The 26,561-nt window shown below is 40.5% G+C and overlaps 1 protein-coding gene across 9 annotated transcripts in view; it reads left to right on the top strand.

Moving 5' to 3' along the window:
* The window catches only part of MEF2A (myocyte enhancer factor 2A), a 77,183-nt gene that overhangs the window by 46,659 nt on the left and 3,963 nt on the right, over window positions 1-26,561 (top strand). The window contains exons 3-10 of one of the 9 annotated variants that reach the window (XM_090149102.1): window positions 3,170-3,301; window positions 3,367-3,516; window positions 6,611-6,830; window positions 6,943-7,002; window positions 16,774-16,964; window positions 18,525-18,548; window positions 21,712-21,838; window positions 25,978-26,104. In XM_090149102.1, coding sequence (XP_090005228.1) covers window positions 3,170-3,301; window positions 3,367-3,516; window positions 6,611-6,830; window positions 6,943-7,002; window positions 16,774-16,964; window positions 18,525-18,548; window positions 21,712-21,838; window positions 25,978-26,104 — 1,031 coding nt within the window. The remainder of the gene's footprint in view (window positions 1-3,169; window positions 3,302-3,366; window positions 3,517-6,610; window positions 6,831-6,942; window positions 7,003-16,773; window positions 16,965-18,524; window positions 18,549-21,711; window positions 21,839-25,977; window positions 26,105-26,561) is intronic. The other 8 variants (XM_090149103.1, XM_031587784.2, XM_031587791.2 and 5 more) reach the window with 8 other exon arrangements.

Genomic DNA, 26,561 nt, shown 5'->3' on the forward strand with positions numbered 1-26,561 from the left:
ATTAACTCCAAAAGCTACACATTCCCTTAAATCATCTGGAAAATAAGACTTAACACAAGAAGGCAATTGGAGTGAGCACTGAATAGCAAAACTTGGAAGTTAGTGTTCTTTTTCCCTCTTGTGGTAAGAAAGTTTGTTCTGTATTAGCCTCAACTGCAAGAACTCTCATTTTTTTTTTTTGTCTCCAAAAATGTTTGTGTATCGCAGCAGAAAACTTAAACTGTTAGAGGAATTTCTTTCATCTTCAGAGTTTGTGAAATTTGGATCTTTATTTATCTTGGAAATAACACAGAATCATAGAATGGTTGGGTTGGAAGGGGCTGTAAGGATCATCCAGCCCTCCCCACCATGGGCTGGCTGCCCCCACCAGCTCAGGCCGCTCAGGGCCCCATCCAGCCCAGCCTCGGGCACCTCCAGGGATGGAGCACACACAGCTATCTGGGCAGCAGTGCCAGGGCCTCACCGCCCTCTGAGTAATGAATTTCCACCTGACCTCTAACCTAAATCTCCCTTCTTTTAGTTTAAAGCCATTCCCCCTTGTGTCCTGTCGCTTGTAAGTTCCTTCAAGTGCTGGAAGGACAAAGGTATGCCGAGTTATTTACAGTCGTTGGAGAAATGACAAAATGTATCTGTAGGGTCCACGAAGGGTGAGGTTAGCCCTTGGTGTGGAATTCAGCTCTGTCCCCATGGCCCGGTTCCCAGCAGCCGTCCCTGTGCTCCGTGGGCAGGGCCTGTTATCGCGCCGCGCTGTGCTGCGTAGGCTTCGCCTGACTCTGTGAACAGCTGACAGCATTCCTCTTGTTAGTACAGCCGCGAAGCAGGAAGGTTTCACCATTCTGCTATGGCGCAGTGATAAAGTAGCAGTCTTTTTATGGTTAGGTCCTCGAAGTGACAGTGCGTGTTTCAGTGATAAAGAGACAGAGCTCGGGATATCAGACCCAGACGTATTATCTGTAACAGCACACCGTGCCTTAAATCCTTCCACAATGACAGGAACCCCATCTGGAGTGAAGGTTTCCAGAATCTTAACCGGGAGATACTGAGCATTTTCCTTCCTCATGAGTCAAACAAAGTTAACCCCATTGTTATCGAAAATAAAAATAGCTGCTGGCCGAGAGGAAGGATGCCTTTCTGTATTTTCTGAGCCCGTTCCTTTGTATTGGAGCTGTGAGCATATCATCAGGCAGATCTCTGAGGATGAGTCCCAGCGTTACACTCACATTTTCACTGTTGTTTTATAAAAAGGGGCATTAATGAAACTCCCATGCTGCAATACTTAAAGTTGCACTAACCTCTTAGGAACTAGACAGAAGATCAGCACTGTCTGCTGCGTACTTATTGCAAGTTCTTTCTATGTAATAACTAAACACAGCTTCTAAATGTCTTGCACACTGTGCTGAGCACCCTGTTAAGTACCTATTTGGGTTCTATTTCAAGCATTCCATGGGTTGCAGGGGTTAAGCACAATGCAGATTACACAGTGTCAACATTTTCCCTACTGATATCAAAGTGTAGAGAACTGGCAGCCTGACTTGTCAGGAAGGACTGGGAGGGATAGCGGGCTCCGACCTTGAGCAGCCGGCCCTTGTATGGCCACGTCCATATCCGTGCCCAGCGGATTGGCTGGCGGTGTGGGATCGCGGCGCAAGTGGGGCTGGAGGGAGCTCCACCTGTTCCCCATGTGCTGCTTCAGTGGTGGTATTTTTGTGGGAGTTCCAGGGACGGCGTGGGATACCGGGAGCCGGCCGAGAAACCCGAGAGGGGAATTATAGCTTGTGGTGACCTGTGATATTAAAGAATTTCAGAGAACGCAATTGGATTTGAGTGCTGCTTAGAAGCTGAAGTAGAAGTAGGGAGTGTTTTGTGCGTGTATAAATAGTAAGGGAGTTTTGTGTAATTTTTATTGTGCTAGATAGTGCTTGAGTAAAAAATGAATGCTTTAAACTAACCTTTTTTTTTTAAAAAAAAAATGTTCAGTACGTTATGGAAGCATAGCTTCCATATTCACCAGAAAGTGAATTTCTTTCTGTTGCTGAGAATGTCGACATGTGGATTTCAATTTTTTAGGATCTTTCACTGTAAAGTTCATAAAACTTGCATGCCTTGTCAGCAGAAGAAAGCACCACCTCCCTGCCCCCATGGTCCCACTGCTGCCTTATATGTGGTTCACGTGGACCTGTTGAAAAATGTGTATTGCTTTCCTCTTGTAACCTATCTTAAAACATTTTTGATTTTTCTGTGGGTAGCATTTTAAATCTTACTTTGTTAGAAATGAGAACTTGCAATGAGGATTTTGATTGTGTAGTAGATGAAAAAGAAAAAAAAAGACTGCTAACATATCAGATGGATCTTTTGTTTGCTCACAAGAGCTGCAGGTTCACATCCTTCCTCAGCAGCTTATTCGTAGTGCCTGCATTGTAGACACGCTCTGTTTCTGGGGGATGTTGATGCAAGAGTTCCACCAGAAAACAGGAAGTACCCCACAAAGCGGTCACATCAAGTTAGAGTAAAGGAGTCTGAAAAAGCTTATATTTAGCAAACTAAGTCATGTTACAGAGGGATTATGTCATTTCTTTTTATACTTTTTGCACTTCTTGTTACCATGCAGGATGACTGCAGTGCAGGAAAATCCTGCCTTTGTAAGCCAGTGAGACCAAGTGTTACATATATTCATGTAATGCAGTAGCTACATTCAGATGAAAACTGTTAGTCGCTGTATCGCTCGACTTCAAGCCATATGCTTTTTAAAATATAAGGGATGCTAGTAGGGATGCTAAAATCAATTTATTAAAGATCCAATAAAGACTAAGATGTTTTTGAATTACCAGTGAGGGCATTAACTCCTTTGCCATAGGCTGACTGTTGAAGTTCTATCAGGCAACTGTCCTCTATCAGCCGGTGTCTGAAAGCAGTTTGGTGTAGAACACTGGAGAGATGGAATGATTTTAGGTTAAAACTGCCCGTGAGATGGCACCTTGGGAGCCTATGCCTCTGAATGAACCTTTTCTGTTGGTGTACTATGCCACTGTTTTGAAAGACTTAGCTTGTCTATTGATTTTTGTCTGTGAAAATTTCTTGTAGTTTCAGTGGCTCTGAATGATTCGGTAGTATACAAAAGATCTTGGCAAGTTAGTATGATCTGTATGTGAATTTTCCAATTGTATTTCAGACCTTAAGAAAGAAAGGCCTTAATGGTTGTGAGAGCCCTGATGCTGACGATTACTTTGAGCACAGTCCACTATCGGAGGACAGATTCAGCAAACTAAATGAAGATAGTGATTTTATTTTCAAGCGAGGCCCTGTAAGTACTTTTATTTTATCTCTACTTTTTATTTGTTGATCCTTTTTATTAACTTCATTATTTAGGCTCTGAACAAGAAGGAACACAGAGGGTGCGACAGCCCGGACCCTGACACTTCATATGTGCTCACGCCACATACAGAAGAAAAATATAAAAAAATAAATGAAGAGTTTGATAATATGATGCGGAATCATAAAATCGCAGTGAGTACTAAAGTATGGTTTGTGCTTCTATTACATGCATGAGAGTTTTCACAGGTGTTGCTTACCATTGTAAAGACAAGAGGCTGTATTGGTTTGAAAAGGGAAATGTGTATTTTCATGAGGTAAAATGAGGCATTGATACTTGCTCTTGATAATGACATTTTTTCATAAGGAGTAGGAAACAAAGAAATTGTGTCTCCAGCTTCTCAGTGATGCACACAGGTTTTTTCATGCTGTGTGGATGTGAAGTAACGTTTCTAAATTTCAGGACCTTAGCTTCCTTGCCTAAAATATTCTAAAAAGACAGATTTCATTATGGGATATAAAAATCTTATGGTCCTTCTTCTATTTGATAAAGATTTTACAATATGTTACAATTAGAGTTGGTTCATTCTATTACCAAATCAATTGACTTTATTTTCCTGAAGGCAAGATTTAGAAAGGCGTTCAGATGTTTCGGAATGACAGTGGGATCCTCAGAAGGATTGATGTCTTGTTGAAAGCATGTTCAGGCAGAGAACATAGACACCAGAAGATCTTCTGAAAATTTTGTATTGAGGGTCTAACTCAAATATTTGTCACGTGCTGTAAGTCACTTAATTGCTTTGGGAAGATATTATCACCCATCCCATAGTACGATCTGAGCATCATTTCCATTTTAATATTATATAATTAAAAAATGAGCCCCGTGTGTTTACAGGGCAGGTTGTCCAAGTTCTCATGAGTTTCGTATTTGCCCTTTAATTTATGAGTCCAAGGTAAAAGGATTCAGTGGCGTACTCTTAGATGAGAATTATTGGGTTCTAGAACTCAAGAACTTTGGGGTTAACAGTAATGGAATTTTGGCATAATCTTCTCAGAGGTGTGATGTTTAATTTCCACCTACAAGAGCAGTTAGCATTGAGTGTTACAGGTGGAGTATCTTCTGAGAAAACTAATATGGGGCTCTGCCACAACCTTTAAATTTTTTAACGTTATCAAATTGTAACAATTAAAATAAATGGACTGGCTAGGTCAATCAGCATAGATCCTGGCTTAAGTGAAGAGTGTGTCCCCACAGGACTGCTAATAGTGAAAATGATTTAACTGATCACAGCAATAGAACCATCTCTGGGGAAAGAACAGCAAACTGGCAGTCTGACACCCAGAATCCATTCTTTTTGCAAATTCTTTATGCTTGAATGTAGCCAATGTCTTTTATTCCTTCTTTGTTTTGATGTTTTTGCTACCTAGTGTTTCTGTATTGAAACACCTTTAGGCCTCTTCTATTAGTATGATGGTTAAATTGCTCTCCATTGATGTTTTGTGGTCTTCCTGAGCGGCTTAAGTTTTCTGTGTGGGCATTAATGTAAATAAAAAAGGGAACATAATTTTGAGCTCTGTAGTTCTGTATTTATAGTTTAAATTATACCCGTTGTGGTTCTGTTTCCAGTACTTGTGGATCTTGGATAAGAATGTAACTTCTTTTATTCTAGTACACTTATTACTGTTGAAAGATAGAAATGAGGCAGAGTGAAGAATTCAGTCAAAACCAAATGCATACCATAGATGGACAGATGCTGCTGTCCATCTGTATTGTAAGGAGTGGGGGAAGCTGTCATTTATAGATTCCATATTGAGAAGCCTATAGAAAAAATGTTCAAAAATGTTCTTACTGTTAACTTCTAAGCATTGTTTTAAGCATACTTCAGCTATTTCAAGTATAGTTTGAGTTAATGGAAAGCATGCTATTTAAAAGCATCCTTTTTTAATAGATAATAAACAGTTTCTTGAAGTAGTTTCCCGTGAAGACAAGTATCAGTGCAGCTTGTCATTACTTAGATGCAGTGAATGATTTGCTAGCATTACATTGCTGTGCTTCGTTACTTCTTGCTTCCATCTGTGCCAAAAAATCATAATTATTCTGAGGAATGCTTCAGTATGGAAGCTGTCATTAGTTCTCACTAGTAAGAGGTTTTGCTTTTTGTATGAAGTGTATTATGGTCTTTACATTAGTGTAGAATTACTGTTGTATTTCAGATTATATCAAATTATCATTTAGAAGTGTCATTCTGTGTAAATTTTAAGCTGCATATGACAAGGCACATCTCTTAAATATACTTGCTAGGTCATGAGTGTGTGTCATCTTCAGCTGACCTCTAAACTACCATCTCTGTCAACAAATCCTACTGAATTTTTATTCTTAAGCTGTACCTGTCATAGTTTAGTTGCAGTTACTCTGGGAGTTGTGAAAGAAAATGGTCCCTTTTGTTTCAGAAACACAACACTGTCAAAGGATAGGAATGAGACAAAAGCCAAACAAGTTAGTCATAACCAAATGAGCACCATAGATGGGCAGGCATTTAAACTTTTGAGTCAAATAGTTGTTGAATAACAAACATATATACACTGTGGAAAAATAGTTGCCTTTTGAATAGTGCTGTGAGAATTAGAATAACAAAAAAAATAAAAAGGGAAAAACGTTTACATAACAAGAAAATGGAGTGGTTATTCAAGCAGAGTTTTGCAGAACACGTCTCAGAAAACAACAGTCGAAGTTGGTTAAAATCAAATTACTGAAGTTTGTAAATTTCTGAAGGTTTTACTTTTGTGGCGTGTTGAAAAAAGGTTTTAGAGATTAGTAGCAATATTTTGGCAAGATTATTAGTAGAAAATGTTATTACTAATTGATCCTTTTTTGTCTTATAACTTTTTATAATGTGCATGTTTATGCTTACATTTTGAAGATGTAACTGTTTGTCGATTTGTCAACATATTTATCTTGTCATGGCTTTGTAATAATCCAAATTAACTGGTGAATTTATTGTATTTCTGAGCTATATGAATATCTTCAGATTTTTGTATGTTAATTTCCTCTCAGTGTTTTGATAAGTTTATGAGTAATTCTTCTGGAACTGTATTTTTGACGTATTATAATTCAACACCAGACTGCAGCAAATGGATGTTTTCAGATTGTATGATTAATGAATTAGAGTTTCAAAACTAACATAATTAACTCTTGTAATTGTTGGCAAACTTGTAATGTGTATTTTTTATAATGTGCTGTGTTTGTGAATATAGTTAATGTTAATCTTGTCTTGTGTGTTCTTTGCTTTCTTTCCTCCAGCCCGGCTTGCCTGCTCAGAACTTCTCCATGTCGGTTACAGTTCCAGTGTCCAACCCCAACACTTTAACCTACAGTAACCCAGGGAGTTCCCTCGTATCCCCATCACTGGCAGCCAGCTCATCATTAACAGACACGACCATGCTCTCCCCACCTCAGACCACCCTGCATCGGAACGTATCACCTGGGGCCCCGCAGAGACCACCGAGTACTGGCAATGCTGGTAGGATTTCAGCACTGTTGTGCTTTTCCTTTTTCATCCTTCTTTATGTTTTTATTAAACAAACAAACAAGACAACCCACAATTTTTTTTTTTCCAATGATTTTTTTTTTAGGTGGAATGCTGGGGACAACTGACCTCACAGTGCCAAATGGAGCTGGTACCAGTCCAGTTGGTAAGTGTGGTATCATGTCTGCGCTGAAAAATAGTATCATGGTTTCAGTTCGCACACTTACTCAGAAGCTGTTATTTAATTTTGATTCTTTTTGATTAAGGAAGAGCAAACGACATAGTTATTAAATTGCCTTGTAATTTGTGACTTTTGTAATTTTTTATCAGACCTTTAACCCTCATACTTTTTCTACTTCACTAATAATTTGCGTTTTTTTTACTGCAGTTGCTTTTAGTTGTTTGCTGCTCTTGCTTTTTTTTTTCCCTACAAGTGGGATTACAGCATGCTTGAGAGTTATGTTCCCCCCCCCACCCTTTTTTTTTTTTTACCTTTATATAAAATTCTCTATGCTTACTAAACTAGCTGTGTTCTGAAGATCTGGGTGCTCGGTGCTGGTTCTGGTTCCTATCAAAATGATGAAAATACGAACTATGTTGTTTGTGTTGCTATGTATATCTTGCTAATTATTTTCTACCTCTCGGACAAAAACAGCTTGGAAAACAATAGCAAGGTTCAGTTTTAATTTTGGAAGATGATCAGCATTTCTTTCAAATATGAATTAGAGACCTTGCCAAATAATCAAATTCACAGTATTTTTTGTCTTCAGCAAATTGATATAATAGCATTTTTTCAGGTAAATAAATCTTTGTCTTGCCTAGACAAAATTTAATACTCTGATAGTGATCAGGCAGCCACTGAATTTTACAGATAGACAGAATGAATGATAGCTCACCCACCTTCTTCATATTGCTTCCATTCCTTGAGATGTCTTGGTAACGAAGAGCCAATTTTGGAAGCACTTATAGCTGTCTTCGGTAAATGTTCATGGCAAGAAATGAGAGGAGCATCTCTTGACCTTCCAGTATTTGCCCACTGGTTACTTAATGTGGCACTTGAGAAAAAGTTGTTTGAAGATAAACTCAGTTGATAGGATTTATAAATAAAAAAGGTGCAACTACATGCTGAAAGCATGAGATTAACTTTCCATTCTTTCTCCATTCTTTGGCTATATGCAGCAAATAAATATTTAAGTATGGCTTCCATTGAGTAAGCAACATTTTAACGGTAGGAAAAAACAATTATTTTTAGAAGCTGTGGAGATCACATGTTGATTTCTGTAGTGTTTATGGGAGCATAGGAAGTTCTGCACCAATATGTGAAGGAACTTCTTTACAGTGAGGCGACGGAGCACTGGCACAGGCTGCCCAGGGCAGTTGTGGTGTCTCCTTCTCTGGAGATATTCAAGACCTGCCTGGATACTTACTTGTGCAGCCTGCTGGAGGGGACCTGCTTTGCAGGAAGGCTGGACTCAATGATCTCTGGTAATCCTTTGCAGCCTCTACAATTCTGTAATTCTCTAGTTGGAGGAAGTTTATTATCAAGACACTTCAGTCATCTTTTCCAAAATCAAGCTTTAGTAACAGCGGCTGCAGGTTTAAGACTCCTGTCAGTAAGAAAATAAGACAATTGTCTACAGCACTTGCTATGGAGTATTAAACAAGGGAAATACCAATTTTCAGTAGCTTGGTGAACATATTTAATGCAGTAGAAATGCTTTTCTTCTTGCATTTATTAATAGTTTATGTGAAAAGTCAAAATGCATCACTTATCTCTTGCTTTCCAGAACATCACACCCAAAATGTTACACACATACCCACTCATTTCTAGAAAGATTTTCATTTAAATAAGAGTTGTGGCTATATAAGAACAGTGGAAAATCTGTAAGAAGTACCTCTAGCAAAAAGCAGATACCTTGTTAGTACCACAGTACTAAATTACAGGGTCTGTAAAGTTGTTGGAGCTCCACAGTCCACTAGAATGTGGCATGACTTCCTTCAGATACTGTCAGGTACACAATAACCTCCTCAGTTTTAAACAAAATTGAAAAAGCCTGCATAAATAGACTGAGCCTTGGCTGCTGCTTATTAAGAGTATACTTCAAGTTAAGATCTGCAAAAAACAGTGGTTCTAGTTTGTTGTTATATTTACTGTAGAATGCACTTTAAACAAAATGCATTTTCATTTTTTAGCTCTTTATTTTTTCCTCATTTATACTTGTCAAGAATGGAGAATTCTGCTATAGATATAGTTGTGAAAGGTCGTGTTAATTTTTCAGCTCTCTGTAGAGATGCCAAAGATCAAGGTGTGGTACTCACAGTACCCGATATTCTCTGCAAACAGTTGCACCAGATGATCTTGGAGGTCTTTCCAACCTCAGTGATTCAATGATTGAAACAAAGGGAAAAGCAGCTCTGAGTCTCCGTTAGGAAGTTTTGAGCATTTGATTATGCTCTCTTTTAATTGAAAGATGCTTACACATTTATGTCTCTGAGTGCAAAACAAGTAGAGGTTATCTTGGGAAGTAGTTCATGGTAAAATCTTGCATAAAATGGCTCATTTAATTCACATGAGGAACTTTTTTTCCCTCATATCCTATGCATCTTGATTAGAATAGATGATTTGCTTTAGCAGTCAATCTGCCAACAACAGTTCTTCTGTGGAAAGTAACTTTTTCTGATGAATAAAAATATCTGTGTGTTGTAGCGAAGATTGGTAGGTGGCTTTTTATGTTTAGAACAGAAAATTTTGTGATCGTTTTGCATGCAGCTGTCATAACTTTGAGAAATCTATTTTACATTTTTTGAGGGTTTTTTTGAAGTTAACCCATCATATGAAAACTTCAGCAGATCCTTTTCACTTAGCAAGTGTATCAGTTTTGAGAGAAGGAAGAAGATCCTACATTTTGAGTCTTTGCTTTTGAGCAAAGATTTTTGTTGTTAATTAAATATTTTGCAGCTAGAATTTTTATGATGGTATTGCCAGTAGTCAGCACTAACCCTGTTCAGTTTATGATGGACATCTAATATGCTTCAAGAGCCTTATATCCCCAGGATGTGTACAGTTTGCTGTTTATTATCAACGTTATCATGGCATGAGCGCATGCTGCGTGTCCATATCATTCTTTTCAAAAGTCTGTGTTTTCTGTTAGCCGAAGTATATTGTCACTTGCTCTGAATATCCAAATATGGGGGAGAAATTCTTTGATCTAAAACTGAAAGGACACTTGATGGACAGATCACCTTCATGTTTATCATAAGGATGTCTATCTTACTGCGTTCCAGAAGATTTGGTGGTATTTGCCAGCAAAGTTCAGTGCTATTCAATTTGTCTTATTCTTGATAACTGTAAGAATTGGAAAACCTTAAAAGAAGTACCAGTGTTAGCCCATTTCTACTTTCTGCTCCCACACCTTTCTTGTGAGGCACTGAACTATAACCATGCAAAATACCAGAGTGACCCGTTAGGATTGTGGCCTTCATTGCCTGGGCTGCATGCCAAGGAAACCCTGATACCTTCGAAGTATGGTGAGCTCCCAAAGAACTTCCCAGTAATGGATGTTTTTGGAGGAGCTGTTGGAACTGGAGAGTCTTTATAATGCAGGGACATGATATCTTTTTACAAGTATCTTTGTTGGTGAAGTAGCCCTTGCAGTCAGTAATGTGATGTATGAACCCAGTTCATCTGGGGAATTTTCTTTTACAATTTTGTCATCAGAAAGAATGGGTAAGATAGAGTCATCCTGCACACTGACTTTCTCCTCTTCATTCCGGATCTATCTTATGTCATGTCCTCACTGATCTTCAGATTCTGAGGACATGAAGTAACTTCAGGTGTATTGAATTTCTTTGGTCTAGAGCTGAAGAATATAGTTGCCTGAACAGCTGTGTCTTGTGAGCTACTGGATCCCTACTGAGAGACAGCCTAGATCATGTGTCATCTTTGATCATGGTGTCATGACACCAGGAAGGATTATACAGAGGTGCATTGACAGTTTGCTTACACCTGTGAACTGCCTTGCAGTTCAGGAGGGGATCAAGACAGGGCAGTGTGAAAGGCCATGCCAGCAAAATGGTTCACTAACTCAAGGGCTTGTCTGACTGGGAGACCATTTCTATGTGTTTGAGGATAAAACAGTCAGACTGATCTTTCACAAGTCTGTTAAGTCAAATGACTGTTATGCTGCAGTTCTTAAGCATACAACAAAAGGCTTCAATAATAAAATAGCTTCCTGTGCATACATTTCTCTTCATGTTTTGCTTACTAAATGAAAGAGCACCCGATGAGAAGTATACAACTAACTGAAAAAAACCCTTGCAGTGGTTTTGCTTTAGATTGGATTGGTGCTACCAACCTTTTCCTTAAGGGATCACGTTCTTCTTCCTCTACTTAACACCCAAATTCACCAATTTATGTGAGGACTGCTCCAAAATTAATGCTTCCTATTTTATTATGTTGGTCCACAACATCAGAGAAAGATGTTGGTGGGACATCAGAGGAGCTGTGTGACAAAATGGCATCTGACGTGGAAGAGGAATGAAGCAAAAGGATGGAATTGAATTCTTCCATGAGGAAAAATGGCACCCATTGACATTCATCAGCGCTTGCTGAGAGGTTGTGGAGACCAAACAGTGAATGTAGCACAGAGAAGTGGTGGGTTGGTTTTGTGTAGATGTATAGAAATCAACAGATTCAGAAAGCAGAACTCTGATTTCATTAAGTGTAAATTGTGTAGTTTGGAAATGACTTAAAAGACATCTATCTCATTTCCACTGCTGTATTTTCTCAGGCAGTCAGATAACATTTAGATACAAAAGCCATTTCGTTGCTGCGTTCTGAATAAACAACCATTATCTTGAAGATGGTATTTAAACTCTAAATATTCCTAAAAGTTCTCTCTCATCCTTGCATTTACCTTCAGGAAAAAGGAAAATCCAGCAACCTTTCTAAGGCTGAGTCTTTTTAAACTTTATTTTGCCCTTCAGTTTTGTTAGAGTGCATTTCCTTGGCAATATGGTGTGTCTTTTTTGCTGCATTTTAATATCTAAAGTACTGCCATTAGAAGTATAAATTGTACATGTTTCAGAGTCTGACTGCTGTCAAAGGTATACTTTAATTCTATCCATAGTACTATCTGTAGGATTGATCTTTAAAGATCTGTGGAAATAGATTAATTTCAGCTCCCTAAAAATGTTACAATACAGCCTTCTCAAAGGCAGCAGAGAACTAAGGTGGAGTTACAAAATTAGGGTGGCATCAGCAGAGATTTCTGTGCAAAGCTGAAAGTGGTGTGAGCTGCAACTGTGGGTTGGTTGTTGTGGTTTTATTTTAATTCCTACTTAAAGCTGTCATATTCAGGAACACAAACTGAGTAGCTACTGCAAGTAGAAATGCAATTGTTAGATTTGGTTTCAAAACTTTATCCCCAACCCAAGTCTCATGTATAAGCACTTTTCTGGTGTTCTGTAGGTATAGTGGCTCAATGTTTGCAAATGTACTTTTCAGCTTACTTCTATTTATGTGACTTTTGTCAGGTTACATGATGTCACTTGCATATCTATTTATTTGCTACCATTTTTATTTTTGCTTAATCTGATGTTATTCCACTCCTTGTCCATGATTATTTTTCAGAACTATATGCAGCCATTTAGTTTCTCCAGAGGTGAACCACAAAAAAAGATTAATAGCATCAACGACTGTAATTTATTCCTTTAGTATTAATAAGAACATGGAGTGCTTTCCAGCCACGTGTGTTCATTGTTTCAGCTGATGTGATTTGTACAGTGATATATGAGTCTGGCTCGTGTAATTGAATGCTTCATCTTGGGCTGGAAGACTATAAATGAGATTAAGCTGCATTAGATTTCTGAAGGCAGGGGGTTCAGTTGTTGTTGAAATAGCTGGATTTTAAAACTTAGGCTTAGGAAAGAAGGCTAAAGAAGAAGTGGGCTCATGGACAGCGGCCGTGCTTATTATCACAGCAATTCACTGAATTTTAAAATTTGTTTAAAATGATTTCTAGAATTGAGAGCTTATCTTTACATGGGTGTCTGTTTTCCAAAAACGTGTCTTGAAAATGCACTTATAGTTGTGCTTAAAAAATCAGTTAAATAAAACTCTTACAATGGAGATAAAAGCAGCAGTCTGAATTTATGCTTGCATAGGGAATTATATTCTGCTTCCATTTTTCAGTTTGGTGTTTTTAAATTTAAAATAACTGTATTTGGGAAAGGTGTATGTTGGATGTGGTAGATAAAATTTCTGCGTGATACAAAATAGTGAGCAGAATTTATGGGGGTATTACAGCCTCAGTTTGGCAGGGTGCCGAGGAGTTGCATCATGCTGTAATGGTTATCGTTTTCTGGCTCCTGACCTTATTCCAAGAAATGCTGTGCTTTTCGTTATCCTCTCACTCTTAGCTTTTAATTTAATTTTCTTATTAGATCTTCAACAGCAACAAAAAATGCTTAAAGTTTCATACTAGAAATGAATATCCTACAGCCTTCTTGCAGCCACAGCATCTGCTTCTTCAGGTTATAGGTATGAATACTTAAGTGTTTGCTAAAGAGAAGAAACAGAACTTTTAGCACAATGCTTCTCTTAGGTCAATACCCGTGCTGTTGTACACTTCTGCCATTTTTTCCCATTCTTAATACATATTTTTTCTAACCACTTGTTTTCTGTTTTTAAAAAGTGCTCAGCCATTTGACAGAACAAATGCTTGACTCTGCCCTGCTGCTCGAGTCAGACTGCCTGGAGGAGGCAATGGCACAGAGTTTGTTGTTTTTGACAGCACTGTTAAAAGCATGAAATGTTTCTGAAGGATTGGCAGAGCCTTGTAATAAGGGTTGCAGGAAATGACTGTATTGGGTGTGGAAGAAAGACACTGTCCAGATTTAACACATGAGCTACCAAAATACTTGAAAACAGAGGACAGGAAATGGAGTTACAGGCTAGACCAAAATGTGGTACAGAGCTCCATTGTTCCAAAGAGGTATATTGTTCTGAGGCTTCAAGTGCAATGTAGAGCATCACAGCATTGCATGTAATAGTACTGACAGCATACTGAGTGATAGCATTCTATTTGTTATTAGATTAAAACACCAACTCTTTTAGTACCGTAAGGTCTTTAAACACACTGTCATTTTTTATAAAATGGAGGATGCTGTAACAATGTGTTAGATACAGTTGGATATAAGAGTAGCTGTTTTCAAATAATTTCTCTTCCCTTGCATCTTTTTCCTGACCTGCTTAGCTTCTGCTCAGTCCATTGGGGAGGTTTGCTTTGTGACCTGCTGCGGTGTGGGCTTTTCATAGCTAATGTGTACTCTCATTTATAATGGATAGGTATCGATGCATCTATTTAATAAAGATGTCCCACAGTTTCAGATACCTCAGAGGTAGCACAGAACTTCTATTTTTATGGTTTCTTTGTCTGTGTGACCTACCTTTTAAAACATAACATTGAAATCGCCCTGCACTTGTTCTGTATGTTCTTGTGCTTCATTCCTATGTCCTACCACATGAAGCAACCCATACACCTGCCACAAGCAATTAGGAAATAAACCAATTCTGTGTGGATTTGGTTTCTCTGTGTCTGTGGTTGGGTTGTTTTTTGCTTTTTTTTGCCTGGAGCTCCTGCAAGTCTCTTCTAACCCATGATGAACAGTTGCCAATTTTCTCCTACAGTTGAGCTGTACGCTTCGTTCTATTTTGTATTGTCCAGTCTAAGCAAACTTCCCAGCCTCTTTAGCTTAATTTTATTTCTAACCTTGAAACATCCCAAGAAATTCTGTTATTTTCTGTTGAAGAACATAGAAACTTCAGTCGTGAAATAGATTTTTGCTGCGGTTATGGAGGAAGAGCGCTGACACAAAAAGCTTTTTCTTGCTGCTATCATTATATCCCTTCTTTCCCACCTGGCTTCTGAGTAAGATGGTACAATTCTCAGAAAACTGATTCCCCTACCTCCCCTAAAAGTGCTTCAGGAAAGTACTAAATTAGAAAAGCTCGTCCTTACCCTGTGAGTCTTGGAAATAAAGGAACATATCAGATCATCCATGTATGGTCAGGCATTTGGCACAGTAGGAAATCCACAGAGCAATGAAGTCTAATTTGAAATCCTCACTTGAAAGTTGTGAATGTACTGCTTAGTGACATGTGAACAAAAACTGTGCTTGCAAACTTTAGATCAGTGCATCCCAACCATTTTGTTTTTTCTTGAAAAATATTTAGCAGTATCCTAGTTTCCAAAAGACCTCTATAAAAGTCAATAGGACATCTTTAGTTCAGTGGGAAATATTGACCGTGGGTGGATGGTTGGATTTGGATGATCTTGGAGGTCTTTTCCAACCTTGCTGATTCTGTGATTCTATCTTCACATCAGCACAAGGACTTTGTTATTCTTACACTAATCTTTGCTGTTTCCACTGCTGAACTGATGAAAGTAATATATGAGGTTTAATTGGCAGCAGGCAGGGAAAAGATGAGGACTGCATTTGACAGTTCCCCCTGTGTATTAAGAATTGGGGTAACAGGAGAGGCTCCCTCATTGGCAGCCTGGTGAATTCACCCCTGGGTTCTTGACACAGATGAGCTCAGTATCACCTTCATTAAATGTTGTGCTGTCCTACTGATAGTTACTGTTCTTCATCCTTGCTATAAAATGCATTAGGAATTTTACTAAAGAAGGTACAATGTGACACTGATATCTTTCTTATTTTAATTGCTTTTAGATTAACATGTATTTAATGTAATAAAATTGGATTGGGCATAGGGGCCTAATCAAATTAGAATAATAATACAAAATTCATGCCAGCGTGGCACTACAGGCTATTAGAAGAGAATTTCCCACACAGTGAACTTTGTGTAATAGACTTCCCCTGAACGGTGACTATAAAGGCCACTTTCAGAACTGGAATGTTAGTATAAACATAATGTTATTATGAATTGTATTTATTTATACATGCACACACAACTTCTGTAGTGTGAGCTATGGAGCTCCCTGGTGTAAAATCCTGTCGCTTAACACTTTTCCTTTGCAGCTGAATAAGGTGTGGGTATCTGGGGAGTTGTTGCAGTAAGTCTGGAAAAATCATTATATGGTGGCTTAAAAAAAATTCTGATAAATATGCTGTAGTGAACGTGACATGTTCTCCTGCTGCTACAGGAAAACGCAGTACTGCGCACTGCGTTGTTTCTGTATTGCGTTACTTTCTTCTGATCAGAGCGTAGACTCAGGGCTGTGTGCTGAGCACAGTCAGTGCTGAAGTCAGGACTTGTATGTAGGATGGGGCTCGTCTAATTGTCCTTCACTATGCACACCAGGAGTAAGGGGTAGGGACCTGTGTAAGATCAATCACTGGACATGAACAGCACGTATATCTGTGCCCAGAGCTTAGAATGAATTTAAATGGAAAGAATTTGTTCTCCTTATCATTACCATGTATATATTAACCAGACAACGTGTACTATTGCAATTTGAAATTAATTTTATTGTTGAGTAGGAACTGAAATCCTGCAGATCCTAGGTGTATTTGTAGAATCCATTGTAGAGGCAGCAATTTTGTATAGTTGGTGCTTTGTGTGGAGGGGGGGTAAGGATGCAGTGGGGCTGTGCAGAAGCTCACGTTCTTGAGAGTTCAGCTTGGAGAAAGGAAAGACCAAAACCAACGTATGTTACTAGAAACAGTTCTTTGACAGTAGTTGTTCTCAGCATTTAAGCTGCCATGCAGAGCCTTTAAGGTAATACAGGCTTTATGTATTGATCTTCTGGGGGCAGTGCCTTTTGTTTGGTTACTCTGTACCATTCCTCTTGTGAGAAGTTTGCATTGGCAGTTTTATGAAAGAAAGATTGCATAATTTGTGCACGCACCAAGATTTTCTGTGGCTCCTTCCCTCGAGGTATGTGTGTCTGAAGGTATGTTTGTTTTCCAGGAAATGGGTTTGTGAATTCTCGAGCTTCACCAAGCCTGCTCGGCACTGCTGGCGGTGGGAATGGCTTAGGCAAAGTCATGCCTACAAAGTCTCCACCTCCACCTGGAGGAGGTAATCTTGGAATGAACAATCGAAAACCGGACCTCCGTGTTGTCATCCCACCCTCCAGCAAGGGTATGATGCCACCACTGGTAAGTTAAAACATTTGTTCTGTAGCTATTTTGGGGTCAGAACGACTTGTTTTGCCCACACGCACAGGAAGACACTATCTCATCTGCTGACTGTAGGTTTCAGTAATAGAAAAGCCTTTTTTTTTTTAAAGCGTAAGCTAGCAATCTGACCTAAACATGGTTAAGAGAGCAATCCTAGAGATTTAGATTTGGATTTTTTTTTTGATGCCTCACTGACTTGGCACTGAGAACTTAGCTGGTTTGGAGGATGTGGGTTTTAAGAAGGGTTATGCATTATTCTGTGCAGGAGTAGCTCATATTATTGCTAATAGGAACTCTATTAACATGCTCTAAAGCAAATTTGTACCTGTTTTTCCTGGATTGTAATGTTTGTGGGATATAAAACAAAGCTTCAGTGGTAATGATGGTCTGAGAAAAACTCCTGTTCAATGTGACGTACTGGAGTGCAACCTGTGTGGCACAGTGTGCTATGCTGGGTGTCCCATCTTCAATGGAGACATGAAAGGGTAATGAGGATCAGTCTCAGGCCCTATTTGTGTACCTTTCAATACTACTATGCAGCTTGGCATGTTGGTAATAACGTTTGCTCAGCCTGGGTTTAGCATAGCACCAAGTACTGAGTCAGGCATGAAGCAACCACAGCACTGAGAGCAGAACAGGTCTGTCGGGAAGAGTTGCTCTATTCCTCCATTCATTTGGCTGACCAAATCCTTTTGGTCTTTCACTGTCACATAGAATTCTTGTACATTGATATGGGTGTTCTTTCTTTTCTGTGTATGGAAGAACGAACCATAACCAAGAGGAGCAGGATATAAGCAACAGAAGTACTCTCTGAATAATTTGTGTTTGTTCTTAAGATACCACAAGTGCTTACATTTGTACTGATATTCACAATGAATAATACAAAATTAATCCAAATAACAAAATTTAGTTATGTTTGGAGTAATGATTCTTAAAGATGAGGGTTTTTTTTTTTTAGGAATACTGAAGTGTGGAGGACAGGAGATGCGCTAGATAGATTTTAAAGTGAAAATTATTTTTAAAATAATTAGAAATAGGTACAAAAAGTGTTGGTGCAATTCTAACGTTAGAGGTGCACAGTACCCACTTACTGTGCTGTTGTCAGGAATGACAGAAAATTCCACATACTTTCTGGCTTTCTGAGGAATTTGGAAGGAGAATTCTTAGAGGTGCTGGGATGGCACAGTGATTGTATGCGAGAAATATTTGGTTACTTTGCTCACTGTGTATTGCATCAATGCAGCCAGAAACAGCTGTGTTGCATACTTACACATGATGTCAATGTGTAGTTGTGTTCTTGCTTTTATTAATTTTTCTGCTTTAGTTTTGCCAAAATATGTCTTTGGTACAGTATTTCTTATCAAGCGACCTGCATTACGTGATGTCCTTCCCAGCAGTGTTATTCAGAGTCAGGAGGCAAATTCGTGTTATTAATTGAAATGAATAAAAATGTGAAGCACAAACGTGACTTTTTCTTTCATCTTTGAAAGCAATGCTATTGTTAGTAACTGTGTTATCCCTCTTGTTTGCTGAGTACAGACGGAGGAGGATGAATTGGAGTTGGTGAGTCTGGGCTCCTGTTTGATGAGACACAGCAAGACAGCAACTTTTTACTACAGTTCTGTTTAACTGTAGTTTCATTACGTGTTTTAAACAATTCCAGTGTTCCCTTGGTAGCAGATTGAAATACAATTGTTTATCTGACTTAAAATGGACCGATTCAAGTTGAATTCACATCCAAAGTTGAGCACTTTCCATTTGTAAATTTTTTTTTCTGAAACGATTTCTGTTTTTCTTGGAGGGAACATTGGAAAAGAGCCTTACAGAGTAACTGTCCATGTGTATAGCATGTTTGATGTGCTTTGTTTTATGAAGCATAAACAACCACTTATCCCCTAAATTGGTGCAATATTTTTAGAAGGTGGCTTCAGTCCTGACGCTTTCAGATAGTAACACAAGTGTGCCGTGTATTACTTATTGCATGGAGATGATATCATTGCTGATGAGGTCACCTTTTTGAGTTTAGCATTATTTCATCCTGCGTGAGATTATCAAACCACAGGGGTGTTCCCTGTTTACCAAAAGGAATGGAGAATTGCAAAACGTATTATTCTACCTTTTTTCCAGTGGAACGATACTTTGTTTTTGAAAGGAAACTCCTGGGATTTGTGTTCTGCTGTTTTTTTTTCCAAAAGGTTTTAACATTTGGCATTCTGTCTGGAAAATAACGTAAGGCTACAATAATTTGTAACTTATTTTTAGAGCAATTTGCAAATTGTTCAGCTGCCGTAGCACAAAGCGTGCAGGAGGTGCTGCATCACAGTGCAGCCCTAAAGACCCAGCAGGAACTCTGCGTAGTGTACAACTTGATCTGGTTTCCAACATGGACCTGTTGCTAACAGGAGGCTCTAATTGCATGAAAGCATGGAAAATGTAGTGACATAGATATGTTTCTTAATACTGCATGCTTTTGGTTGTTTTTTACCTTACACGTAAGCAATAGACGTACAAAAGTAAGGGGAAATGTGTTTTTGAAATCCAGTGTGATAGCTGATAAGTTTCATTGGGCTGCCTTGTTAGCAGAGCAGTTCTCCACCATCTTCTCACCTTCGTAAGGAGTGTCTGTTTCCAGCACAAGAGAGAGAGCTTTAATTCAACGTAGGAACTCTTAATCAAAATAGCATTGCATAAATGTCAGAAATTGGATTTGTGCAAAAGCAATTGAATTAAGGCATTCTCCTGCTAGAATTGCTGCACCCCTTGCGATGTGGAATGATGCACTCTGAGGATGTGCTCCGTGTACGGATGCTGCATGGAGAGCGGGCCCTCTAGCGGCTGTGCCACGGGCTGCTGGGGGGCACGGAGAAACAGCAGTGCCTTCCTTGCACGCTCTCGGCAGTATGTAGAGCAGCTGTAAGGGAATCACTCCTACAGTGCTCCTTTCTGATGCTGATGTGCCAGACAGCAGTTCCACATCGCAGCTTTATGAGTGCATGTTTGGTCTGCTTGGAACTGAACGTGGGACATGGAGAGCAGAGATAGTAGTGTGCAGCAGTGGTATCCAGCTCTGCCTGCCCCCCGTCCTGTGCACAGCTTAAGGAATGGGCTGACTCTGCAAAAGCAACGAGTGCTGGATACATCCAGATACATCTCAGTGCCTTTGTGTGGCAGAATAATTCAGAAATAAACCGCCTCCGAAAACCACCTTTATTATCCACTCAAAAAAGCAAAAAAATCCCATGGGGAAATCCTTTGGCCTGGATTGTTTCCCAGTGTACTCCTCTAACTTTTCCATTATGCAGTAATCCCAACTTTATAGGCTGCCATCCAAGAAAGCTTTGTAAAAAGGTCAATTCCTGACAGACAAAAATCTGCTCTAATAACATATCTTAGGGCCAGATAAACTCGGTCTAGTGGAGATTTTCAGAAGTCCCTAAGTGATTTAGAGGGATAAATTGTAGAGAAAAATCAGTGGGACTCACTTTGTGGTTTTGGGGTTTTGGAACCTGGGAAGTGGAGCAGATCCCAGAGGCTGTGGGGCTCGGGGCCCTCCTGCAGGGCTGGGCCAGGCACAGCATGGCAGTCACTGTGTGAAAACTGTGCTACACTGATTTTAATATGGTAGCTGCAGTGTTCCTGTCTAAAGCTAGCAAGTGAAATTCTACCACAGAGACAAAAATCCCACTATTTCTGTAGCAGATACATTTTTTTGGGAATACAGGAGATACAGGGATACAGGCAATTGCCTTAAAAATGTATGAACTCCAGCTCCCTTAACAGGGAATGCTTCTTTGAGAATGTAGAAATGCAGAGTGCAAGGAAAGGGAAGTTAGGAGCTCTGTCAGTAAGATGAAGCATCTCTTGCTTAAAAAGAAACCCCACAGCATTGCATCCGTGGAGAGCAGTGTGTCTGTGACAGAGCACTTTGCTGTCTGCTGGCATTCAGCGCAATATTTAATGTAAGGTTTTCTAAACAGCAAATTTTGTTGAAGAGCTTAATGTGAGTGATATGTTTGCTACAGATGTTCACTCCAGTATATGGCAAAGAAAGACTGCTCACGCCTACAGCGAGAACAGATAATGTGAGACTATGGAGTTCGGCTGTTTTTCCTGTCAGAAGGCACAGTTGTTCTGCATTAACTCAAATGTCATTTGCTTTGAAACGTATCTGCACTATAACAAGTGCTTCACCGGTTTCTCAGCAACCATGGGAACAGCAGGATTGTTTCCTGGCCAAGGTCTTAGCAACAGAAACGTACACCATCGCTGCATTGCTGTCAGGGCAGGTGTAGTTAGCACAGGGTCAGAGCTGGCAGCTGAGATGCAACAGTCAGATTAACTGCTGGAAAGTGGGGTCTGTTCCCTAATGGAACTGCACCTCGCCATCTGCGTTAGATCCTCTTCAAAAATAAGGCTTGAAGCCCCTTCAGTCACTTAAGAACTTCTGTCCTTCAGCTGAAACGAACACTGTTGAGATGTGCATGCTCAGGAGGGGACCAGCGAGTCTTACCTTTTTCATTTCTGTTTGTTGAGATTGTTTTTGGTTGAGCCTTGAAATGTTGAGGTTCATTTATAAAATCCATCCTGACAAAAGCTATGTATTGCTAATTGAAATACAAAGCAAAGCGACACATTTTATTTGAGTGCTGTTTTTCTGTTAGCACGTAAGTTTCTGTTGTCTCTGACTGATATCACAAGACATGCTGTTATTTTTCATCGTTTATAGAATACCCAAAGGATAAGTAGTTCTCAGTCCACGCAGCCCCTCGCCACCCCCGTGGTGTCAGTGACAACTCCCAGCTTGCCGCCGCAGGGACTCGTGTACTCGGCCATGCCCACTGCCTACAACACTGGTAAGCATTGTGTGTGCCTTGATTCCTCAGATGCACCAGGTTTTGTGATTCAGAAGCCCAGAAAATTTGCATTTTTGTGACACTTGGCTTTATTTTGCTGCTCAGCTGAAATGAAGGCTTTTATTCATCCAAAAATGAGCCTTCCGAATGTAAAAATGTGTCAATGTTGGGACTTACAGACGGAAGAAGCTTTCAGTCAAGTTGTGCACAGCTGAGTGCAGGCAGAGACACAATGAATGCATTTCCTTATTGCTGCAGTGTTCTCGCTGTCCATCTGTGAGGTGACAACCTCACACTGACACAGTGTTGGTACTTCAGGGCTGAGCCATGCACTCTGCTGAGTTCCCGTGGCACAGGGAGCTGGATTCAGAGAGGACATCCAGTTCTCAAAAAGCAGAAGGGCCCCTTCCTCTTTGGCTGTGTTCTCCAGAGTGAGGTGGGGAGTTGGTGGTGGGCACAGTCAGCATTTAATCACTGGGAGTGTCTGAAGGACTTTCAAACTGCTTTTTTTTATCCAAAGTGTGATTCAGATAATTTGGTAACATGACAGTTGGTTTGTCCATTCGGAACGTAGCTCAGACTGTGGTGCCTCCTGCTTTGTCTCCACACCAGCAGAGTTAACTCAGAGCCTGCTCTCGAGGTTCTGTGTTTGTCACAGAGCCTGTGTGCAACAGGGAAGGGAGCTCTTGATAATCATTTCCTTGATAGGCCACACCTGATGGACTTGGGCTGGTCTGTGATGCATAGTTTAGTTTGCAAATGCACTTACAGAGAAACTGCACTGAAGATAAGTGTGAGATAGTAGGTCTGAGTTAAGTTAGCTGTTGCTTTAAAAGCAAGTGGGAAAGCAGAGGAAATAGTTGCCCAGTGTGCTGTTGTTTTTATGTGAGATCTAGTTAGAACACTCAAATGTAAATGCTATAATATCTGTTATAACAGGAATTTCTGACCTGGGGAGCATTGTGTCTGCAATAGTAGCATTGAAGTCTTACTTGGTAGGCTTTCACTAAGTTATTATGCATATACTCCAAGCAGAATTGAAGTCCAGTCATATTAAATACTCTGCAAATAAGTCTGTAGATGTATTTCTTTGGTGACATTGTTTTATACAAGAAAACTTCTTAAAGGAGACTTCTGGTGGTGTGTGAGCTTTACTTGTGGACTGAGATTTGAGGCAGTCTGTAATGCTTGCTGAGCTCTGAAACCAAAGAACAGAAAAGGCAGTGTATGGTGTGTTGCAAATGAAGCCATTTTTTTAAACGTGGCAGTGGTCTTTTTGAGAGGGCACACGTGCAGTTGTTTCAGGGCTGTCTCATGTCCTGTGGGCAGTGAAAGCTCAGGCTGAGCAACTGGTACCTGAGCTCTTCCCTTTTGTCTTTTCTTCTCTTTTCCTCCCATCAGAAGGCTCTGCTGGGCAAAAAAGCCCAAGAGGGCAGAGCAGGAAACAAAGCATGGCCTTGTGCAAAGGTCAGGGCAAATCCAAAGAAACTTTATTTCGTGTATGTAGAAAGTAGCTAGAACTCGAGTTAAACAAAGGCTTTTTGTGTTTGTGTTCTGCAAGGATGGGCACTGTCAGGAGTCTGTTCTGAAAAAGGGAGCAGAACGAGTGCCATCCCTTCATAATCATTTTCCTGACAAAAAGGCTGGATTTTATACATTGGCTGTTTTTTGATATATTTTTTTTTTTTAGCTTTAGAGGACTTCAGGATGTTTGGTTAGTTCCTACCTGTAGCCATCTGTCAGCTCAACAACTGGAATCTGTTTTGGTCTCATTTCCCCTTACCTACAACAGTGTCACTGTGCCCATTAGCTGCTATTAGCACTCTTTCTGCACTGGTTTGCCTTCGAGGCACTGCCCTGCACCCACTGCATGCAGGGTTTGGTTTGAGCAGGGACTGTTCAGTCAGCAGTGGTTTCTGCTGCAGAAAAGGTCAAAGGTTTCTGCTGCAGGAGCACCTGAGTGCAGGAGGAACGTGTGCAGGTGGTTGCTGCCCTGAGGATTAAGGGCTGGAGTGGCCAATGGACAGGATGGGGCTGCAGTAACAGTGCTCTGAGTGAAGAATTGTTGTTAGTTTTTTGTTTAAGATTAGAAACTGCAGCATGAATGTACTGGACACGTAGACCTGGCTGTGATTCCTGCTGCAGTGACTGTCCACACGTTTTGTTTAATCGCTGCTTACAGTAAGCCAGCAGTTCCTGTGCCCGCTCAGAGGACTGCTGTTGTTTTCCTGCCCCTGAGCAGTCGTGCTGTTCCCTCTGTGCTGTGCGTTGGTTGGAGGCAGCACCGTGTGGCAGCAGCTGCTGGGAGGTGGAGTGGTGCTGTGCACTGAGTGCTTGGGAGCAGCACCCACAGTGAACGTGGTGTCCCACACTGCAGCCAGGTGCTGTCACTGCTAGGAAATTATTCTAAAAACCAGCGCACTGCCTTTGGGTAATGCTGTGTTTTGTGAAAAGCTCTTTTGCCTTTAGTGTTTCTCAGGTACTTCGAAATTGTATCTATTACACAGAGCCTTTCAGGGGTCTTAAAAAAAGAAATTTGATTTTGAACCAAAATAGTTGCCTGATTGTTGCTGATTGTTACGGCTCTGGTAGCTCTGTAGGTTGAGTCCATGTCCTCATCATTGGAGGGCTGGATTTTTTTGTCTTGTAAATCTCAGATAACTGCTGGGTACAAATACCGGCTGAGAATAAACAAAGAGGCAGCACACGGAGTGTAGTGTGCTGGGCTGCAGCCAGGCTTGCCAGGCTCCTCATGGAGCTTCACGCAGTGCTGCCCATGCATCTCTGAGCAGCGTGGCTGCTGGCACTGCGTTTGCCTCCCTCTATAGGGCAATGAGAGGAAAACCCTGACACGCTGCACACAGAACTAGTTGGTATATGGTCAGAGGGAGACTGAGAAAGATAAACTGTAATGGTTTTGGCATTTTAGGACAACACTAGGACTGCAATCAGACAATAATACTTGAGTGAGTGGAATTTCTAGTTACCCTGCAGGTGATGCAAGTTTGACTCCCAGCATTTTGTCTTACCCTCTAAATGCCAGAAATTGTTTTAAGGAAGAGATGTTACAAGATAATTAAAAGCAGACAAGTATTTGCAGCTTTGTTTTTGAACCTGAAAGAAAAGCAGAGGGTGATGATGACAAAATGAAAATAACTCCTCATGTGCGAAGGAGAACTGTCTGAGCATTACAGCCTGGGCAGAACTAACAGCCTGACATTGACTGGTGATCAGGAACGTGTTGATTTTCCTGTTACACATTTAAGTAAATTATATTTCTAAATAATGCTTTTCTTCTGTAAATTAGTTCATTTGATACAGAGATGTCCATTTATTCAGACGTAAAATAATGAATCACAGTTGTGGGAAGAGGGAGAATATGTTAAGGTAGGGCTGCATCTACGAGCAGAGGGGCTGTCAGGGCTCCCAGCTGCAGTGCCTTTGCTCACAGCACCCTGTGGGGGCACAGCCCTCTGCTCACACACACAGATCTGAGTCCCCGTGCCAGTCCCTGCCCTCACTGTTCAGGAGCTGGGCCAGCAGCAGTGTTCCCTGCTTGGTGCGGGGATGGGCTGTAGGGCTGTACTATGCTTTGTAGCAGAGGCAGCAGCCAGAAGGTGCACACTGTGTCTGGGGAACTGCTGCCTCCCATCTCAAGTACGGGTTTGATCTGGAGCTGAACCAGAGTCAGGTTTTGTTCAGTAAGTTCAGAGCAAGAAACAACATTCCTTTCTATGACTTGTCTTAGTGCTTCCTTTTTTGTTTCATTTTGAGATTTCCTTGTAGACTTAAATCTTCAGAAACAAATACTTGTTGTAAGGTGTGTGTGTGTGAAGGCTGCTCCTGTGAGGTTAGAAGCAGCTGTGTAAGGCAATGGCATGTAGGCAAGAACTGCAGAATGCGGCTGGTGCTGCGTGTCCTGCTGTGGTGCTCCTGAAGTTGGGAGGACTTCCTCCAGGTATCAAAGTGGTCACCTGTGGGCTCCTTTGGGCCACCTGCCTTTAGGTGTTCTGGGCAGAAAGCCTTTATGTTTGTCCATGTCTGTATGACATATGCTCATATATTTATATATGTGTATGTATATGTAAGTACATATAAATAAATCTGTTAATACACTTTTTTATCTGTTCTTCCCTCAGATTACTCCTTGACTAGCGCAGACCTGTCTGCCCTGCAGGGATTTAACTCCCCAGGAATGCTGTCTTTAGGGCAGGTATCTGCCTGGCAGCAGCACCATCTCGGTCCAGCAACCCTCAGCTCTCTCGTGTAAGTAGATTTGTAATAGTGCAGTACTGCATGGCGGGGAACTTCAAGGTGAATAATCTGCACTGGGAAATACATAACAAAACCATTTTGCTTTTTTTTCTGCCCCCAACATGTACATTGCTCTTCCAGCTGGCCTGCTGGCTGCAGTTCTGTGCCCGTGTTGTGCTGTATGTATCCTCTTTGGCCCTTCGCTCAGTCCTGAAGCTGACGTGCCGGATCCCTGCAGGCCCACCTCCTTGCTGAAGTCACCAACACGATTAACTTCAGTGCTTGGAATGGCTAACTATTGCTGTTTGTGTTTAATGTCTATACAAGTACTTGAGATCTTTAATTGATGCTTTCTTTCATGTTAGGAAGTGGCATTTATTTACATGCTTATTTCAAGGATGTGGAACTACCCGGCAGTGCTGTTCAGCGGATGCATGAACTGGCGCTTTCTTTTCCATTCTCATGTTTT

Source organism: Phasianus colchicus, chromosome 12, assembly GCF_987193195.1.
Source record: "Phasianus colchicus chromosome 12, bPhaCol1.hap1.1, whole genome shotgun sequence".
Lineage (NCBI taxonomy): Eukaryota > Metazoa > Chordata > Aves > Galliformes > Phasianidae > Phasianus > Phasianus colchicus.